The sequence below is a fragment of the Physeter macrocephalus genome, chromosome 8 (assembly GCF_002837175.3).
Source record: "Physeter macrocephalus isolate SW-GA chromosome 8, ASM283717v5, whole genome shotgun sequence".
NCBI classification, from domain to species: domain Eukaryota; kingdom Metazoa; phylum Chordata; class Mammalia; order Artiodactyla; family Physeteridae; genus Physeter; species Physeter macrocephalus.
In genome coordinates, this window is record NC_041221.1 from 161532619 (window position 1) to 161549936 (window position 17318).

The 17318-nt window shown below is 43.0% G+C and overlaps 1 protein-coding gene across 1 annotated transcript in view; it reads left to right on the plus strand.

Moving 5' to 3' along the window:
- TENM2 (teneurin transmembrane protein 2) overlaps positions 1 to 17318 on the plus strand; it is a 554076-nt gene that overhangs the window by 108100 nt on the left and 428658 nt on the right. The window contains exon 2 of the mRNA XM_055086878.1: positions 9603 to 9812. Coding sequence (XP_054942853.1) covers positions 9603 to 9812 — 210 coding nt within the window. The remainder of the gene's footprint in view (positions 1 to 9602; positions 9813 to 17318) is intronic.

The window sequence follows — 17318 nt, forward strand, 5'->3', positions numbered from 1 at the left end:
AATATATTAACATATTACAAGTACAATGATAGAAGGATGTCCTGGGTAACTAGTGGGTGGAGTGATCAGGAAAGATTTACAAAGAAGATGATGCTGGAGCTGAGTCTTTCAGGAGGTTTGCAGAAGATTGAGGCTATCAGAGAGGAGGGATGGGAGAGGAAGATAGATATTCAGTAGTCCAGTTACTTTGATGTGGTTAGGGTATAGGAAATGAGGGCGTCTGGCAAGAGAGAATTCCATGCAAGAGTTTCAGCTGTATTATGTAGGCAATGGGGAGTCCTGGGAGATTTAAGAAGGATGACAGGAACGAATCTGTATTTTCAGAAATATGTTGACTCTTGAATGGAGGGGAGAAACACAGGAGCGAGGGATACCAGTTACGGGGAAGCTAGAACCATAGCCTAGACTGTGCCTTTCAATATGGTAGCCACTAGCCACATGTGGCTATATAAACCTAAATTAATTAAGAATTCTGTTCCTCATTTGCACCAGTCACATTTCAAGTGTTCATTAATCACATGTATTAAACATTATCGACCTAGAACATGCCTGTCATCACAGAAAGTTCTGTCGGACAGCACTGATCTAAACAACTACACATCACCAAAATAGTAATGCTATCTCATCTTAAAGGAGCTGAGAGATGTAATTAAGGTGCATGTGTCAAGGAACTAGGAATTTCTGGTCAGAACATATCTAAGGATCCCTTGCCTTTTGGTAAAGATTTGTGTTGCTTCAGGTGAAATACATTTTTGTCCTCAAAGGGGGAATCTATACAGATTCACTGCATTTCATCTCATGAATATGAAAAGGCTGGCATTAAAAAGGTTATAGAAATCATATTACTTCAAAAATAAACTCTCCCCTCTATCTAGAGCCTGATCTATATTTGACACCTTCCAAAGTGCAGTGCTGCCAGGAAGATGTGATATATAAACAGGCAAGTTGTCAGTGAGATCTAGGAATGACACTCAAAGGCATGGAGCCCCAAACTGTGAAGACAGTTCATGCTTGAAGCTCCTGAAAGAGGCCCTTTAACTGGGGCAAGTCCAACAGCCTGCCACTCTTCCGATAAATTATGTATAATAGCCTGTGCGAAATCGAGGTAGTTTTGCCAGGGCCATCTGAAAACCATTTGTTTTCGAGAAGATGCTTAACTGGGCTTTAGTGAGTTCAGTGAAGTGTGAGTGAAGAGGACAATTATATCTTCTGCTGTAAAAAGAAAAACTTGAAATGGGCTGATCTGGAATAGCTCAAACCCAGTTAAGCCGATATTGCCTCATTGGGAAGACATAAGAAGTCATCATGAAAATTCCTCAGGTGAGATTCACTCACCTACACACGAGTGGGAACATTCTCCCCTGAATCTCTTGTGTCTATAAAGGCAGCCCAACTCTCTCTTGACGAACAGGTCTCTCCCACTTCTGGAGAAAGGCAACTGACAACGTCCCTCAGTGACAAATTAGATTTGCTTTGAGAAACTTTTCCCTCTCTTTAACTTAAATTCCCCAGTTGACACTTGAAGATTTCTTGGGGGAGGGGGAAGAGCTAACTGAATCCAATATTTACTTCTAATATCAACCTAATTCTTATCAACTGGAAAAAAAAAAGAGCTACTTAGAAACTGACCATGTAACATAAAGGATATTAATCTGAAGCCATCACACATGCTGACCCAGAGTTTCTCAACCTCGGCACTGTTGACATTTGGGGCTGGAAATTCTTTGTTGTGGTGGACAGTCCTGTGCGTTGTAGGATGTGTAGCGGCATCTCTGGTCTCTGCTCGCTAGAGGCCAGTAGCATCCTCTCCCTTCCCCACCCCCATCCCACTGAATTGTGACAGCCAAAGTGTCTCCAGACATTGCCAAATGTTCCCTAGGGCAGCGGTCCCCAACCTTTTTGGCACCAGGGACCAGTTTTGTGGAGGTTCAGGCAGTAATGGGAGCGATGGGGAGCGATGGGGACAGCAGATGAAGCTTCGCTCACTCGCCCGCCGCTCACCTCCTGCTGTGCGGCCCAGTTCCTAACAGGCTGCGGACTGCTACCGGTCCGCGGCCCGGAGGCTGGGGACCCCTGCCCTAGGGGGCAAAATTGCCCCCTGTTAAGAATGACTGATCTAGCCTAACATGTATATATGTTAAATATATGCAGCCTGCTACAGGGAATATAAATGCATGATATGATGTAAAAATATACATATATGTGTGTACATGCCTCTATTTTAATTTTCAGATGCTCTGTTCATTGAGGTCACTTTGCATTCTACAGTTATGATTGAAACTACTATCTCTGTTCTTTTTTAAAATTTCAGATGCAGGCAAGAAATTGAGTCTTGGGTGAGTCTCTCTCACTACCCCCAAGATCAATGTATTTATTCTAAGGCCCAGTCCAGCTAGAAAGTGATTTGAGTTTCTCTACAATGCCAAGGACAGAAAGCTGCTGCAGTGTGTGCTTGATTGGTAACAAGGAGACAGCCATTTGCCTGCATCTCTCCCCCACTCCCTGATGCCCACAATATTCTTATAAATAGACAGGGTACCTCCTACCATAAATTGTTTCTCTGGGACCCCACGTGTTCAATTTCTCGTGATTTCATAGGAAGACAGTCCTATTATAGAACATGAACATTTCATAATTCTGGAGGTCTTCTGTGCTGAAATGTATTCTAGGTCTTCTACTAAATAACTCTATGGCATTGGCCAGATCATTTTCTCACTTCGGCTTGGTAGTCAGTTTTAGGCAGGATGCTTTTGGTTCTGAGTGACAAAAACCAACTGAAGCTGGCTTAAAGAAAAACCAAAACAAGAAAAGAGGGTTGGTTGGAGAATAAATTGGTTCATATATCGGAAAGTTTAGTGGCAGCGTTGCGTTAATAATGGCTGAATCCAGGTACCCTAACAATGCCATCAGAATATCTCTCCCCACATCTTACACCTCAACTTTCCTCCCTGCAGACCCCTTTCTCAGGCAGCCTCTCCCCTTGAGTGGCAAGACGGCTTTATTTTTCCAGCCTCACCATCTCCCAGACTCAACCCCAAGAGGAAAGAATGACAAGACCCCATAACTGTCACACGGCCATGCACACACAGTAGGTGCTTGTGAACCAACTGGAACCGATAAGCTGAAAGTGTCATTGGCTCCATCTGGGTCCCTGGCATTTCTCATGTGTCAGACACAGGCTTACGTATATCATCTCCAGTCTTCACAGCAACATGTGAAGTTAGTGTCATCGAAGAGCCCCAGAGAAGTAAAGTTAGTTGCTTAAACTCACACAGAAAGTGGCAGAGCTCAGTCAGCCCGCCTCCAAAGTCTGTGCCCTCTCCATTCCCCACTTGGGCTTTGGAGGACAGATAAAAGCGGGTAGGCCAAGAAACTAAGGATAGATTGCACAGTACAGAGACAGGAATACTGCAGGCAGGAAGGCAGAAATACACATTTGCAAAAGACCACTGGATGATCACATCCATTGGAGTCCAGGGTTTCATTTGGGGCAGAGTGGAAAATGAGAATGGGGTGGGTTGGACGATGAACCCAATTAACCGGTGAATTGAATGTGCGACAACTCCAGGTTTGGGAAGAGCCCATTGTAGTTTCGGCAAAACACAAACTGAAGTTCAGATCTTGGTTCCGCCTCTTGGGTGTGTTACTAACATCCCTGAGTCCCTGGACAGTGTTGTTGTGATCATTGTGGAAGGGTATGTGAAAAATCCCCGAGGCTGGTACTTAGCACATGAAATAGGCTGAATAGATGTGCAGTGGCTTCATCCGCGTTCCTTCAGCTGGAGGTAGGGAGTCCGGTTAGGTTTGTTGTCAGGGTACCTTGTAGCAGATGTGCTGGTGGCCGTGACTGCCACGGCCCAGTGCCTCACTGAGCCCACCATACCTTGAAGAATGTCCCACCACACAGCCCTCTGCAAGTTCCATGTGCAGAACTAGGTAGAGCTTAAAAGATCTAATGCGCCTTCCTGAGCGATGTTCTCGTGGAACTCCAGAGAAAGTGGGACCAAATCCCTCAACTATTCACTGATTACAAACAAAAAGGAGGGCATAATCTCAAGCACTGAAATTATTTCTATTTACATACATAGTCACATACCTCACTTTTCACTGTGTCAAAAACAGGGACTTCACAAACCCCAAACATCTGGGGGGAAATGGATAATTTAGTCAGACATCTGAACGAATAGCTAGCGTTGGGAACTGTCATTAGGACCATTGTTTAAATTCTCTAACCAACTGTTTTGCTTTTGTTAATGCAGTCCTTTTGCAATACTCAGCTTTAACACAAAAACTATATTTTTATTAATCCTTAAATGTACAAAGCTGCAGAGGATTTCCCGTTTCTGACTTAAGAATTGGGGCTTCCGTGGTGGCGCAGTGGTTGAGAGTCTGCCTGCCGATGCAGGGGACATGGGTTCGTGCCCCGGTCCGGGAAGATCCCACATGCCGCGGAGCGGCTGGGCCCGTGAGCCATGGCCGCTGAGCCTGCGCGTCCGGAGCCTGTGCTCCGCAACAGGAGAGGCCGCAACAGTGTGAGGCCTGCGTACCGCAAACAAAAACAAAAACAAAAAACAAACAAACAAAAAGAATTGCTTTCTCATTATAAATCATGTATCGTGTGTGAGCAATCACTGTGGCTGTTTATGGTTAATTACCTCACCTAGGATGACCTTGATGGTGCCTTCCAGAAGAGGGCCAGTCAGTCTGGGGTTCACACCTTGTTCGTTTTTTAACAATGACGCTTCTCTAATATGGACAAGAGTAGAATGGACCATTCAAGGCTTGGGTTTTGGCGTCAGAATGCTTGAGTTCAAATCCCAGCCAGTTCTGCTAGTGGTACAATGTTAGGAAAGTTAGTCCATCTAAGCCTCAGTTTCTTCACCTGTAAAAGGGGATGATAATAGGATTTTGTTCATAGAAAAGTTGTGAATGTAAAAAGAGAAGAGTACATGTAAAATACTTGGTTTAGCACAAAGCAAGGTCACATGTATAATTGATAATGAAGTCATTTAACTTATTATTTGATATGGAATTATTCTTCATGCTGTTTGTTTTGTTTTGTTTCGACTGTCTCCCATCCATGTCTCTCTACTCCACCAAATATCCTGACACCCCGTCCCTGCATAGATCAATTATACATTGTCTACACAGAACATTTTAATATCAGCTGGCCATTAATCTTTTGAGTGAAAAAGGAACCCATTTAAAGTGAATCTGGGGATTGATTTGCAACATGCCCTCCATCATAAATTAGTGAATATATTAGCAACAGTTGGGCAGAGCAGCAATTTCATGGATGATACTTACTGCTTTGGGGATGGAGAGGAGATGGTAGCCCTTTAATCTTGGGTGGGAGAACTAAAGCTGGATCCAAATCAGTTTAAGAAGAAAAATACAGCTGTAATTGAGACATTGGGAGTTAAAGTAATGTGACTTAAACCGCAGATGCTGTAGGATAATGTTTTCAGGTGTGACTGAAGCAGATGGTGGATGAAGTCCTGGAGCATAGATGGCAAATATGCTCTGTGCATCTGCTACCTTTCCCCCACTCCTTGTCCACTATTTTTCTAAGTGGTGATACCACCGAAACCCGGGCGTCCTCAGAATCATTCTCAACACAGCCTTCCAAACAGCCGCTCCCAATCTATCAGAGTTCACATGCAACTGTTTTGTCTGGCTGTAGGTCTTTCTTTCCATCAGAAAAATTGTAGGAGTTGAAACCATCACAAAATCTTTTTCATTTGGAAACAGATAAATTAGCAAAATTTGAATTGGCCCCCATTTCTAAGGTCATGGGGAATACAGTCACACAGATAATTAGACTTTGATTTACATGGGGATCTTGGAAAACACACATACACACCCACACATATACAACACCATATGAGTTTAATGAATGACATATTGCTGCCTTTGCGTGTTTCCTCTTGCTTTTTAACGGAGTGATTAAACCCAGTTTTCTGTACATTTGCTGTGGACTCTATACCCATTCAGAATGATACTTCGAAAATAGTTTGGGGGTCAGGGAGCCCCCATAGTGCGTAGAATAGGAACTGGGTAAGGACATAGCCCCTGGTTACATGCCCATCCCACGCTAAGTATTTTAGTAAGAAATCCTGGTCTGTAAAGTGAGCCTGTATAAGTTCCAGCTTTCTCCCCTGTACTTTGGAACCTGTTTGTGTCTGTACAGATGGTCTCTGTCAGTTGTAATAGTCATGGGGAAAAATGTAGCATAAGTGAACAAAATTAGCAAATGACATAGCAAATAGAGAACCACATACAATTTGACTGGGGGCAGATCTAGGGACTGAGAAATTTCCCAAGTAGTGGTAGACACCAGATAGAGAATTTAAGGCACTACCAAGGCATAGATTTTAAGGGGGCATGGATTTTACAGGAATCAGACAATTCTGTGATGTGTATTCCAATACACTGGAATAGCCCCAGTGCTTTCACTGTGTTAGGACTGCTCTTGCATTGTCTGTATTTGTATAAATTAAAAGGCAGTTCTGTCTGTACTATAGGAAATGAATTCATGCTGAACAAAATTTCAAAAAGTTCACGTAAAGAATGATTTCACAGCAACTATCATATCAGGCTCCTGGAAAATTGCCCCTGAACTTCAGTTCCACCTCAGTCACTCAAAGGAATTAAAAAATTGGCTCCCAGCCATCCTTGTTCTTCAACATGCAGTTTCAGATATGCCTCAATAATACAAACTTTAAAGCCTATTGATTGTGAGTTAAAATCTGTTCCTGCCAGGGCCCCGCTGCTAAGTGGATGTCAATGCCAACTTCACAGTGCCCTGGTCAGGACGCTTCTGCAACCAGGAGCCTTGAAGAAGGTGGAGGGTAACGTGGCTGTGAAAGAGCCACTTTGAACTTCATAACAAAATTACGAGAAAAGCTTTGAACTCTACTGACTGATAGCTGCTATCAATGGTTATTCAAAGAAATGTTTCTTATTTGAAATCTCGAGAGTGCCTTGGGATGGGGAGATGGGGAACTGGAAATACGATTTCCTGTCCATCACCTCCCCTCCTTGTATGTCACCGTCTTCCTTTTTTGTCACCATGCTGTTTGGGCAAACACCATGCAGACAGGGTGAGAGGGTAGATTTGGGAATAGACAAACCTGGCCCCTGTCACTTGCTAGCTATGCAATCTCATTTCGCTGTGCCTCAGTTTCCTCATCTACAAAATGGGGGTTATAATCCTTCTAACCTCATAGAATTGTTTTCAGAATTAAATGAGATAATCTATGTACAGTGACTGGCGCTGTGAGTGGCAGATAGTCATTGTAAAAAACATTAGCAGTTAAAATAGTACTAATGATGGTAATATTGTTATTAGAAGAAAACTTTGGGGGGAAGTCACATTGATTAAATGTGAGTACTGACTCTGATGACACTGATGTATTCAGTCTACCTTTGCCAGATCATCTCACAAGAATATCATGCCTTTTATATGGCTCCCAAACAGTTATGAATGAATTAAATATTTCAAATCAAACTTCTTTCATCCATTGATCTGTTTCAGGGATGATTCTTCTTCAACTGTGTTACTGAGCCCCTAACATTTAAGCTTTAAGGGTACCTTATTTCCTGTCTCTTTCTACCACTCCCACCCTCAAAAAGGGTAATAGGCTAGTGGTTTGATGCCTCTGTGCTATTGTTAGTAGTGTTTCCTCTCGCCAGGAGTCCCTTTCCTCTTCTTTTGAAGATTGCCCAGACGCCACCTTTCCCAGGAATCCTTGTTTGGCTCTCCACCACTGCCTCCCCCTGGCCAGGCTGAACCAAGTGTCCCTTTTCTGGGTCCCCACAGAACCATGTTCTTACATGAGACCATCCTGCTCCTTATCATGTGGTATTGAAATGATGTATCTTACTCTCTGCCTCTCCCACTAGACTGTGAGCTCTCTGAGGGCAGGGATGATGTCTTATTTATTTTTGTATCCTCAGCATCCAGCAGAGTGCCCTTTGGAGGCCCTCATACATTTTATTCATTCACAATGATCTATCAGTAAGTAGCCTTTAATGCACTGAGCAATTGATCAGGAAATACAATTTCAAAAGCGATGACAAACATGAACATGCATCTGAGGTGCCTGAAAATGCCTGCACACACATAGTGCATCTAAAAGCAGGAAAACAGATTTCTTCTGCCTGAGTTGAAACTCTAGCCTGGTTCTTAAGTTTGCTTTCTTAATACCTTACCCTTTCCTCCGCAACGCCCAATTCAGGGCATATCCCCTGGGCTGCAGCTTTTGGCTCATTTCCAAATGAACAAACCAGCAGGCAAGCAGTCGCGAGGACCCCAAGACGTAAGCGTGAATCAGGGGAAAGTCCACATGGCAATTATCTTCGCTCAGCAATTTGGCTGCCAGGAGCTCCCTGCCACGGGAAAATAGAGGTTGCAGCAGCCTTCTGTGCGGGAGGAGAACTTCTTGACCCAAGGCCAGCTCCAAGGCACTGCCCATACCTCCTGCCAAGATGGCTGCTCCTCCCCATGGCCTGATGTGGCTTTTCTGTGTAGGAATTCCCCCGTGATATCCAGAAGAACCTCATGGTGGAGAGAGTGGTGGTACTGGCCGATTCTTCGAGATGCAAATATGTCACCCTCTCTGCTTCTCCTCCCCTTCTTCCCCAAACTGATTAACTTGGTTTTAGTCTACCTTATTTATCTGTTCATTCATTCAACAGATGCTATTTGTTAGGAAGATACTGAGGATATAGGGGTGAATAAAATAAATAGATATATCCACCTTCAGATAGGAATAAGGGCTTTAAAGAAATTTAAACAGGCTAGTAGGATAGAGCAGGTAAGTGGGCAGTTTTCAAGAAGGCAAACAGGGAAGGCTTGAATGAAGAGGAGAAGCAGGCCTGTGAGTATCAGTGATGTGGCGAGGAGGGGAGAATGTTCCACAGAGAGGGGACAGGAAGTGTGAAGACTCTGAAGATGGAATGGTGTGACATGTTCAAGCAACAGAAATAAAGGTGGCACCTTGGCTGGAGATTAAGGGGCCAAGTGGAATGTGGTAAGGACCACTTCCAGAGGTGAGTGAGAGAGGCAGTTAGTGCCAGAGTAGGAGAGACACGCAGGGCGTCCTAAGGAGTTTGGGTCTCTTTCTACAGGCAATGGGAAGCCATTGGAGAGTGCCAAGCAGGAGAGTGATACGACCTAACTTCTATCATTAAAATAGCATTCTGGCTGCTGTAGAGAAGGGAGAGAGACAAAGGAAGATAGATGGCGTATGGCAAGATTGGAAGCAGGGAGAACCTCAGGGAGCTAGTCTATTGAGAGATAATGGAGACTTCAGTTAGGACCATAGCAGGAGAGAGAGAAGGAAGTGGGTGTTGTCCTGACTGATTCCATTTCAGCTGTGTAGATGGATACACAGCTTTCTGAAATACGCAACTACGGTCGTATGAATTTGGACATTTGGAGAAACCTCAAACCACTTGAAAAAATACATCTGGAGCATTTTTTTTTTCTTTTTTCTTTTTTTGGCTATTTGTATTGTGAGGTGGTTGCAATGTAACTTTCTCTGGTTGCTCTCATGACATTCCTTGCTGACCTTTGACCCCTCTGTCCTCTTTCCCAGGTCGTCCCATTCCACCTACATCCTCGTCTAGCCTCCTCCCATCTGCTCAGCTGCCTAGCTCCCATAATCCTCCACCAGTTAGCTGCCAGATGCCATTGCTAGACAGCAACACCTCCCATCAAATCATGGACACCAACCCCGATGAGGAGTTCTCCCCCAATTCATACCTGCTCAGAGCATGCTCAGGGCCCCAGCAAGCCTCCAGCGGTGGTAAGGAAACTGTGGTGTCTGAACATGTTGTGTGTGTGACAGTCTCGAGTCTCCTGCAAAATGACAACTCTGAAACAAGGGCTGGGGAGAAGGTGGTGTGGGGAGCGGGGAGGTGAAGCGCACTTGTCGTTTGGTGGCATTGCAGTTCCAGAGTATGTTTGTTTAAAGGCTGCAGTTACTGAAGAGGCATGGCTTACCTGAACAGAGTTTGGGCCTCCTTCAGTGGGAGGAATTTGCCCACCGCTGCATGTGAGAGCACGCAGGTCTCAAGGGGGAAGTGCAGAGAGACGACGGAATACTGAATGCTGTATTACTACAATTCTGGTCATAGCCAAGTGACCCCGGACACCCTCACGTGCCCAGTGTGTGTGCATCTCAGATCTCTTGTTTTTTTGATGGTTGGCTTCTGACTCTTGCTTGCTTGTTTAGATGATTTTGTGATTAAAATGTGTTCCCTTGACATGAATGCTGAATGTCTGGCCAAGTCTGAAGTGTTTGGGGGGTGACCTCTCCTCTAACCCTCTACTTGTCCCACTTCACTTGAAATTAACAAGCTGATCGCGTGGCACCGTGATATATACTGCCTCTAAATCCCTGGTTCTCATGGTGATTTTCACATTCACAGAGCAAAGGGACTGGTCACAGCGTTCCATTCCCCTTTTGAGGATTTTGTGGTGCCCGCCTCAGCTCCAGATCTCTAAATCTTAGGTGGAATTGTCCCAGGTCCCACAATAGCCATGCCTTATTTCACTTTCTGCTGTTGGTGGTATGTTCACAAAACATGTGAGTGTAGGATTGATATCTAGGGTTAAGCACCCATGGGCCCAAGGAGAGACATTTGCAAAAATTAATTGCTTCCAATCCTAAGGCTTTGGAGTTATCTTTTGAGTTGGCCACTCGTGGTGTTCCTTAGCATATCCCATCAAAAGCAATCCAGAGCTTTCCATGCCAAGAGTGTTTCTTGATGAGACTGTGTTTTGGCTCCACCCATGAGTATATGCCACCAGTGGCCTCAACCTCTACAATTACAGAGGACCTCGTAAATACATTTAAGATGATTCATTCAGGAGATGGAATGATGTACTGCTACTTATGATGGCCTATGCCCTTCTTCAAAGCCAGGCCTGATATATTTAGTAAACTCATATTCTTTTTCAAAAAAAATTACCTAATCAAATCTCTCATCAAATGAGCAATCCATTGTTGATATTATAAAGGCCTTTAATCTACCATAAATCTTTATTAGAACTCATCAGAACTTCTAGTTTGAGAGAAATGTGATTATGGCACTCTTAAAATGACATTACATCATTGGGGTGATTGGTTTATCATTTGGAGAAGAGACATCAATCATGACTAGCATAACCACACAGTAAATGAATTCAACCTTTCTACTGCGGAACAATGACACTGTAATTGCTCAAAATCAGGCTTAGAATGAAATCGGAAAATGCTCTTTCTTCAAATATGATGTTAACTTAATGGAATATATTATGAAAAATCATGTTTGAGGAAATTCTATATAATTAAAAATATGTGGAAATATATTCCCTTTTTTTCTTTCATCAGAACCTGATTTTAGCTACAGGATCTTTTTTTTTTTTTTTTTTTTTTTTTTTTTGCTGCAGAGATTATGTTGCATTTAATTGAACTATCCTCGCTTATGTTTTGCTGCTTTTTATTTCATACTATGTAATTGTGATGAATATTGTATTATAAAGTACAAGACGCTTTTGAAATGAGGTGCACCTGCTGATAGCTTTTTAAAAAAGGTGATTATTAGCAAGAAAATGAGCTTTTAAAAACTGTATCCTTTTATGCATATATGTATACCCCAGCCAAGTTGATTTCCATAAGAGGGGTCAGTTCTTCATCTCAGGGCTGTCTAGAATGTTTTCTTAGTAATAACGCTGTGAGTGATTTCTTTTCTTTTGGACGTTGTATCAGACTGTAAGTGGTTGATAGGGAGTTTTTGTTGATTTTCTGCCTAATCAAGACCTCGTTTTGGTGGACACAACAGATGTGTGTGTTCAGAGTCAAACTTATCCATTTTTTCATCACTCACACCAATTTGTTCAGCTCACTTAAGGTTGATAGCAATTTAAGCTTCAGTAAGAGGGCAGAATACCACAGAAAATTTGAGGGTCCATTTTCATCCCACACAAGAAGTACACTGAAATGATTTCTTCACCTGAGGGGTGAAGACACCAATGTGCAATATCCTTGTTTTCAGGGGGGTACTTATCTGAGAACTGGTTAAAGCTCCGGCCAACAGGCAGCCATTCAAAATTCTTAACTCTGGCTTAGCACTGGAGTGAGTGCAAATCAAGTTCAAATGTGTGTGCTCGTGTGTGTGTGTGTGTGTGTGTGTGTGTGTGTGTGTGTGTGTGTGTTGCGGAATGGATTTGGGGTCCAGGGCAAATTGGGGATTCTATCAAGATCTGAATGCAGTTGCCATGAATTTAAATTTGACATAAAGGATTGAAAATAGAATTTGACACAGAAGATGCAAAGTACAGAGCCGTGCCTGGGTGGTCTGAATTGAGTTTGATGAAAAGGGGCTGGATTTTTCGATCGGTGTGGAGGCACAAAACAAGCGACCATGTGATTGATTCTGTTATGTTTAGCTGGTTAATAACACAGAACTTTTGAATTTGGTCTCTTGGCAATGACCTTGTGCTTTGAAGATCTGGTCCAGTTTGGGCTTTGCCTCTTTCTTAGGTGAAATAAAACCCCTTCCACCACCTTCAGCCCATACATGACAGTAAAAGAATTATTTCCTGCTGTCCTCTTATTGTTGCTGTTATGACTTGACGTTAGTGCGGCCCATCATTAGGAGAGTGACTGCACTCATTTCCTGCCCCAAAGAGCCTCTGTTCTAAAGAGACAAACTGGACATAAACTATACAACTAAAACATTTTTGACAACATGAACACCTCCTCAAAGCAACAAAAAAACTTCACCTTTATGGTTCCACTGTCATTATTTTCTATGACTCTAGTGCATTCTTTAGTGGACGGTACTAAAACCTTGGCACCTTTGCAGCCAAATTGCTCTCACCTTCAGTCTATGCCAATCGTGCAGATACCCAGGTACAGCTAGTGAGACGCTTAGAAGAGGAGCGTTTCCCATCACCTCGAGCATTTTCTTCCAGATAGCTGAACTCCAGCAAGTGGCTCATCCTGTGCTCTGACCTTCTGCCAGGGCAGGTCGGCTTCAGAGATGTTTCTTGTCTATAGCAGCATAATTTCAAATCTATGAAATAACTCATCTGGAAGAAAAAAATCTGGATCTCAGTGGCAGCATAATGGAGGCTCCTGCAGATGGACGAATAAGACTACCTTCCAAATCAGAATGGGGTTTGCACTTTGCTATCAGAATATGAGGCAGAAAATACCCGGGCAGCCACATTATGGTCTAAAAGCATTGGCTTACCTCCTCCACTCTAAAAGGTTGAGTTTTCGTTTTCTTGAAAGTCTAAATAAAAGGAGTTTGGAATACTCATTAGTAACATCAAATGATACAGAAGAAATGTAACCAGTATGCCTCTGCCAGGACCCTTTCCATAGGTTCTGTGTGGCAAAGGAGCTGTCCCTGCTGGAGAGTGTCAGTTTGTTAAAGTGCATTGAAGGTGCCCAGCGTTTTTTTGTTTTTTTTTTAATAACATCTTTATTGGAGTATAATTGCTTTACAATGTTGTGTCAGTTTCTGCTGTATAACAAAGTGAATCTGCTATACGTATACATATATCCCCATATCCCCTCCCTCTCGCATCTCCCTCCCACCCTCCCTATCCCACCCCTTTAGGTGGTCAAAAAGCACCGACCAGCTCTTTTTTTAAAAAGCAACGCCTTGGTTCATTCTAAAGAACATAATACTTCAAAACCAGCAAGCTCCCGGTTCCCTAGAGTGGTTCAGGAATTCAGTTGCCTAGCTAATTTAATGATTCTCTTATTTATCTGGCATCATAAAGCAAAAGACCTTTACTCATTCAATAATTCAGCCATCCATTCATTCATTCATTCCTTTTCTTACATCTTCCCTATAATTTGTGACAGCTTATAACAATTTTTTTAAAAAACTGGAGAACTGTGCTTTGTGACCACCTAGAGGGGTGGGATAGGGAGGGGGGGAGGGAGGGAGACACAGGAGGGAGGAGATATGGGAACATATGTATATGTATAAGTGATTCACTTTGTTATACAGCAGAAACTAACACACCATTGTAAAGTAATTATACCCCAATAAAGATGTTAGAAAAAAAAAGATTAGTAGGGAACCAAGTGTGCTCTCAACTGCAAAAACAACAACAACAACTGGAGAACTATAAAATGATACAGTAAGGATAAAGGGAAAAATCTAGGGGGAAGAACATACATGTAGGCTTATATACATCAAGTCCTGTTCCATTATTTAAGATAGAAAACTTGATTCTAAGCTTCCTAGAAACCAAAGCAAAAAGAGAAAGAACAAGATGCACAACATCTGTGAGATAAAAGCAAATCAACTGACAGCATCAGGGAAATTCTGTGAATCCTTAGAGTGAGGCCAGAAAGAAATTTCTCTTACAGGAGATGATGTGTGCATTCCAGATGAACGATTCTCAGAAACATGCCATAATTCATATGCTAAAGAATATCCTGTCAAAATTTCTTATAACCTCCCTCCACATAAGCCATAGAGAATATTTTCATTTAAAAAACCATTCTACTAATGCGCCAAAATTGCACGGCCCAAGGGCAAAACTTGACTTGGTCCATCCGTAAACCTCAGTTCTATAAAGGAGCATGTAAACCGCATGCCCCATAGACAATAGACCTTAAATATCATTGCTCACAACTAAATGTTTACAGCAATTAGCCAACTATGGGGTGATAGTCACCCCCCAGAACCTGAAAAGCAGATGTTCTATGTTACAAATTTGTCCTGACAGCCATTGAGAAGTTAGAAATGATATCCTCTCCTGAAGACTAAAGCACTGCCCTAGACAGCCTCACTCATCTGGCTTCTCCCACCATCCACGGGGCTGGATGTGGGATGAGGAAGAAGGGGGGGTGCACAGAAATTTTTTAAGTTAATGAAAGGTCTTCCCCTTATATATTTTAGGTTTGGGGAAGAATTTTTCCTTTCATATGTTACAAATTTTCTTGCCTCCTTAAACAGATTATGCCTGCTATAATTTAATTTAGTTTAGGATTTCCTGAATAGCTCACAGCAATTCTTTATGCACATGGATGATTGGACTGTGCTGATAATACAAAGTCATTTTCTTTTAGAAGTCGGTCTACATTGTGAAGCTGTTTATCTGACCTCTTTTAAGGTCCCTCATTTTAACTTTAGTCTGTTCTTTCTAGGCTGTTCTTTCTTCTCTTAGCTTCACTTCATTATGCAGAAACCTCCGCTGGAGGATTCCTGGTGTCAGTCCACAATAGATGCTCAATAAGTATTTATTTAATAAATGAATTAATTAGTGTCTTCAGTAACTGCTAAATGTAATGTTTGTCATCATGTATGAATGAAGAAAATGGATCATAATGGAGAAGGAAGGCAGGTTAGACTATCCCAGCTCGGGGAAATATACTTATTTTACAAAACATATTCAATATACCTATTTTTTGTTTTGTTTTGTCTGTTTTTCGATCCTCTAGAACTTTGTAGATCGTCTTTAAATGAGAAGGTTTTGAAAAATACTTTTTGTACATATCATGACAAGTAGTGGCAGAGCCAATGTTAGGGCCCCAGAGGGGGGCCCAGGTGGGAGCCACAGTCAAAGGAGGCCTCACCTGTCTGGGAGAGATTTCATTCTTCGCTCTTGATTTGGGGGTCAGGAAATCGAGTCCAAACATCATTTCCTCTCCCAGATTGGATTTGTTTTATGCATGAGTCCCTTGGTTCCCAGTTCTCCTCCATCAACTTGGGATGTCGGGGTCAGATGTTCAGAGCTACCTGTAATCCCCTTCTGGTTCCAGGCAGTGGTTTGGCCGCCTCTCCTCCTGAGGGGTTCCCAGTGTACCAGCAGCATGGAGTGAGTCCTGGATGCCATCTCAAGGCTGGGGAGGGCACACTCACCCCCTACTCTTGCCCTAAATGCAAAGCCCATGGGGTTGGCTCTCAGCCCGAGGCCTTCTTCTCCCTCCATGCTAGCTATTATGCTAAGCATTTTATATATCTTACTTCATTTACTTTCATTTAACTGCCACCACATCCCAGTGCAGCAAGGATTGCCATCTTACCCATTCTATTGATGAGAAAACTGTGGCACAAAGAAGTTAAGTGACCAAAGTCACAAAACTGGGAAATGAAGGGCCTGGGTTTCAAACCCAACCTTCCCAATTCCAGAGACTTTTCTCCCCACCCCTCTGTTAAATGTTAACCTCTAAAATATTTGTGTGGCTTATTGAAACAGAAGACAATGAACGCATTGCATTAAGGGGTATGAGTTACAGTGTTCAGAAGGTTGGGAAAAAACTGACACAGCATCACAAAATACTCCTCACCTCCACTGCTTGGCAAACACACATATCCCCTGACTCTTTCCAGAAGATTCTGGTTGAATAATTTCAGGAGGAACCCAGGAACTGTGATTTCACTCCTCTCTTCGGATGATTCTTAGGGTCTGGCAAGTTTGGGAAGCATGAGTGTAATGGGAAGGCTCTAAAGTAGAAGCTGAAGAACTTAGTTTTTCTATACTCTGTCCCTGTTTCAATTCACAGCACGATCTTTAATAATCCTGTGCCTTGGTTTCCCTACCTGTCAAGGGTGAGCATTGGCCCAAAAGGTCTCTGAGCTTCCCTTCTTGCTGTAACATTCTTTGTGTGTGTAAGTTCCTTGCATCCAGTTGGACCAGACTGTCCCCATGTTTATAGGCCCCCCCAACCCCCCCTTACTGCATAGTGTGGATTTCACCCCATCCTCTAGGGCTTTGTCAAAATTGAGACCTACACAGTCATGCAAAGTAGCTCCTTGCAGTTTCCCTGCAGAAGCTGAGAAGCGTGGTTTTGGAGCCTGATGACACTTGGTTGAAAATGTCAATATCCATCCCAGCAGGCAGAAAAAGCAAGCACCTGTACCACTGACCTGGGCTCCCAGAGAGCCTCACCCCAGCCTCTGAAACAAGGTCTTCTACTCTGAGATTGGGAATTGATAGTTCTCAGGGACTCTCTTGACGTTGCTAAACAGAGGTTGGACCTTTTCTTGTTTTTATTTGTGCCTTCTTGTAATGCACTCGCATGTGCATGTGTACACACACTCAAACATGTAGTTTGTAGGTTCACCAATTTCCAGCCCAGCTAGGGCTGGGACTTCTCTTCTGCACCACAGCACAAATGAGCACACAGGCAAGATGGACAGATAATTCCTTTGGAGATGCGCAGCACGGAAGTGACATACAGCAGTGAAATGTTTCTTCTCAGCAAATAATCTTGCTATTGACAAAATTCCCAAGGTCGATAAGCATTGTGTACATTCTACCTCTCCATCTCTGTCCCTGGCTTCATGGTACAAAC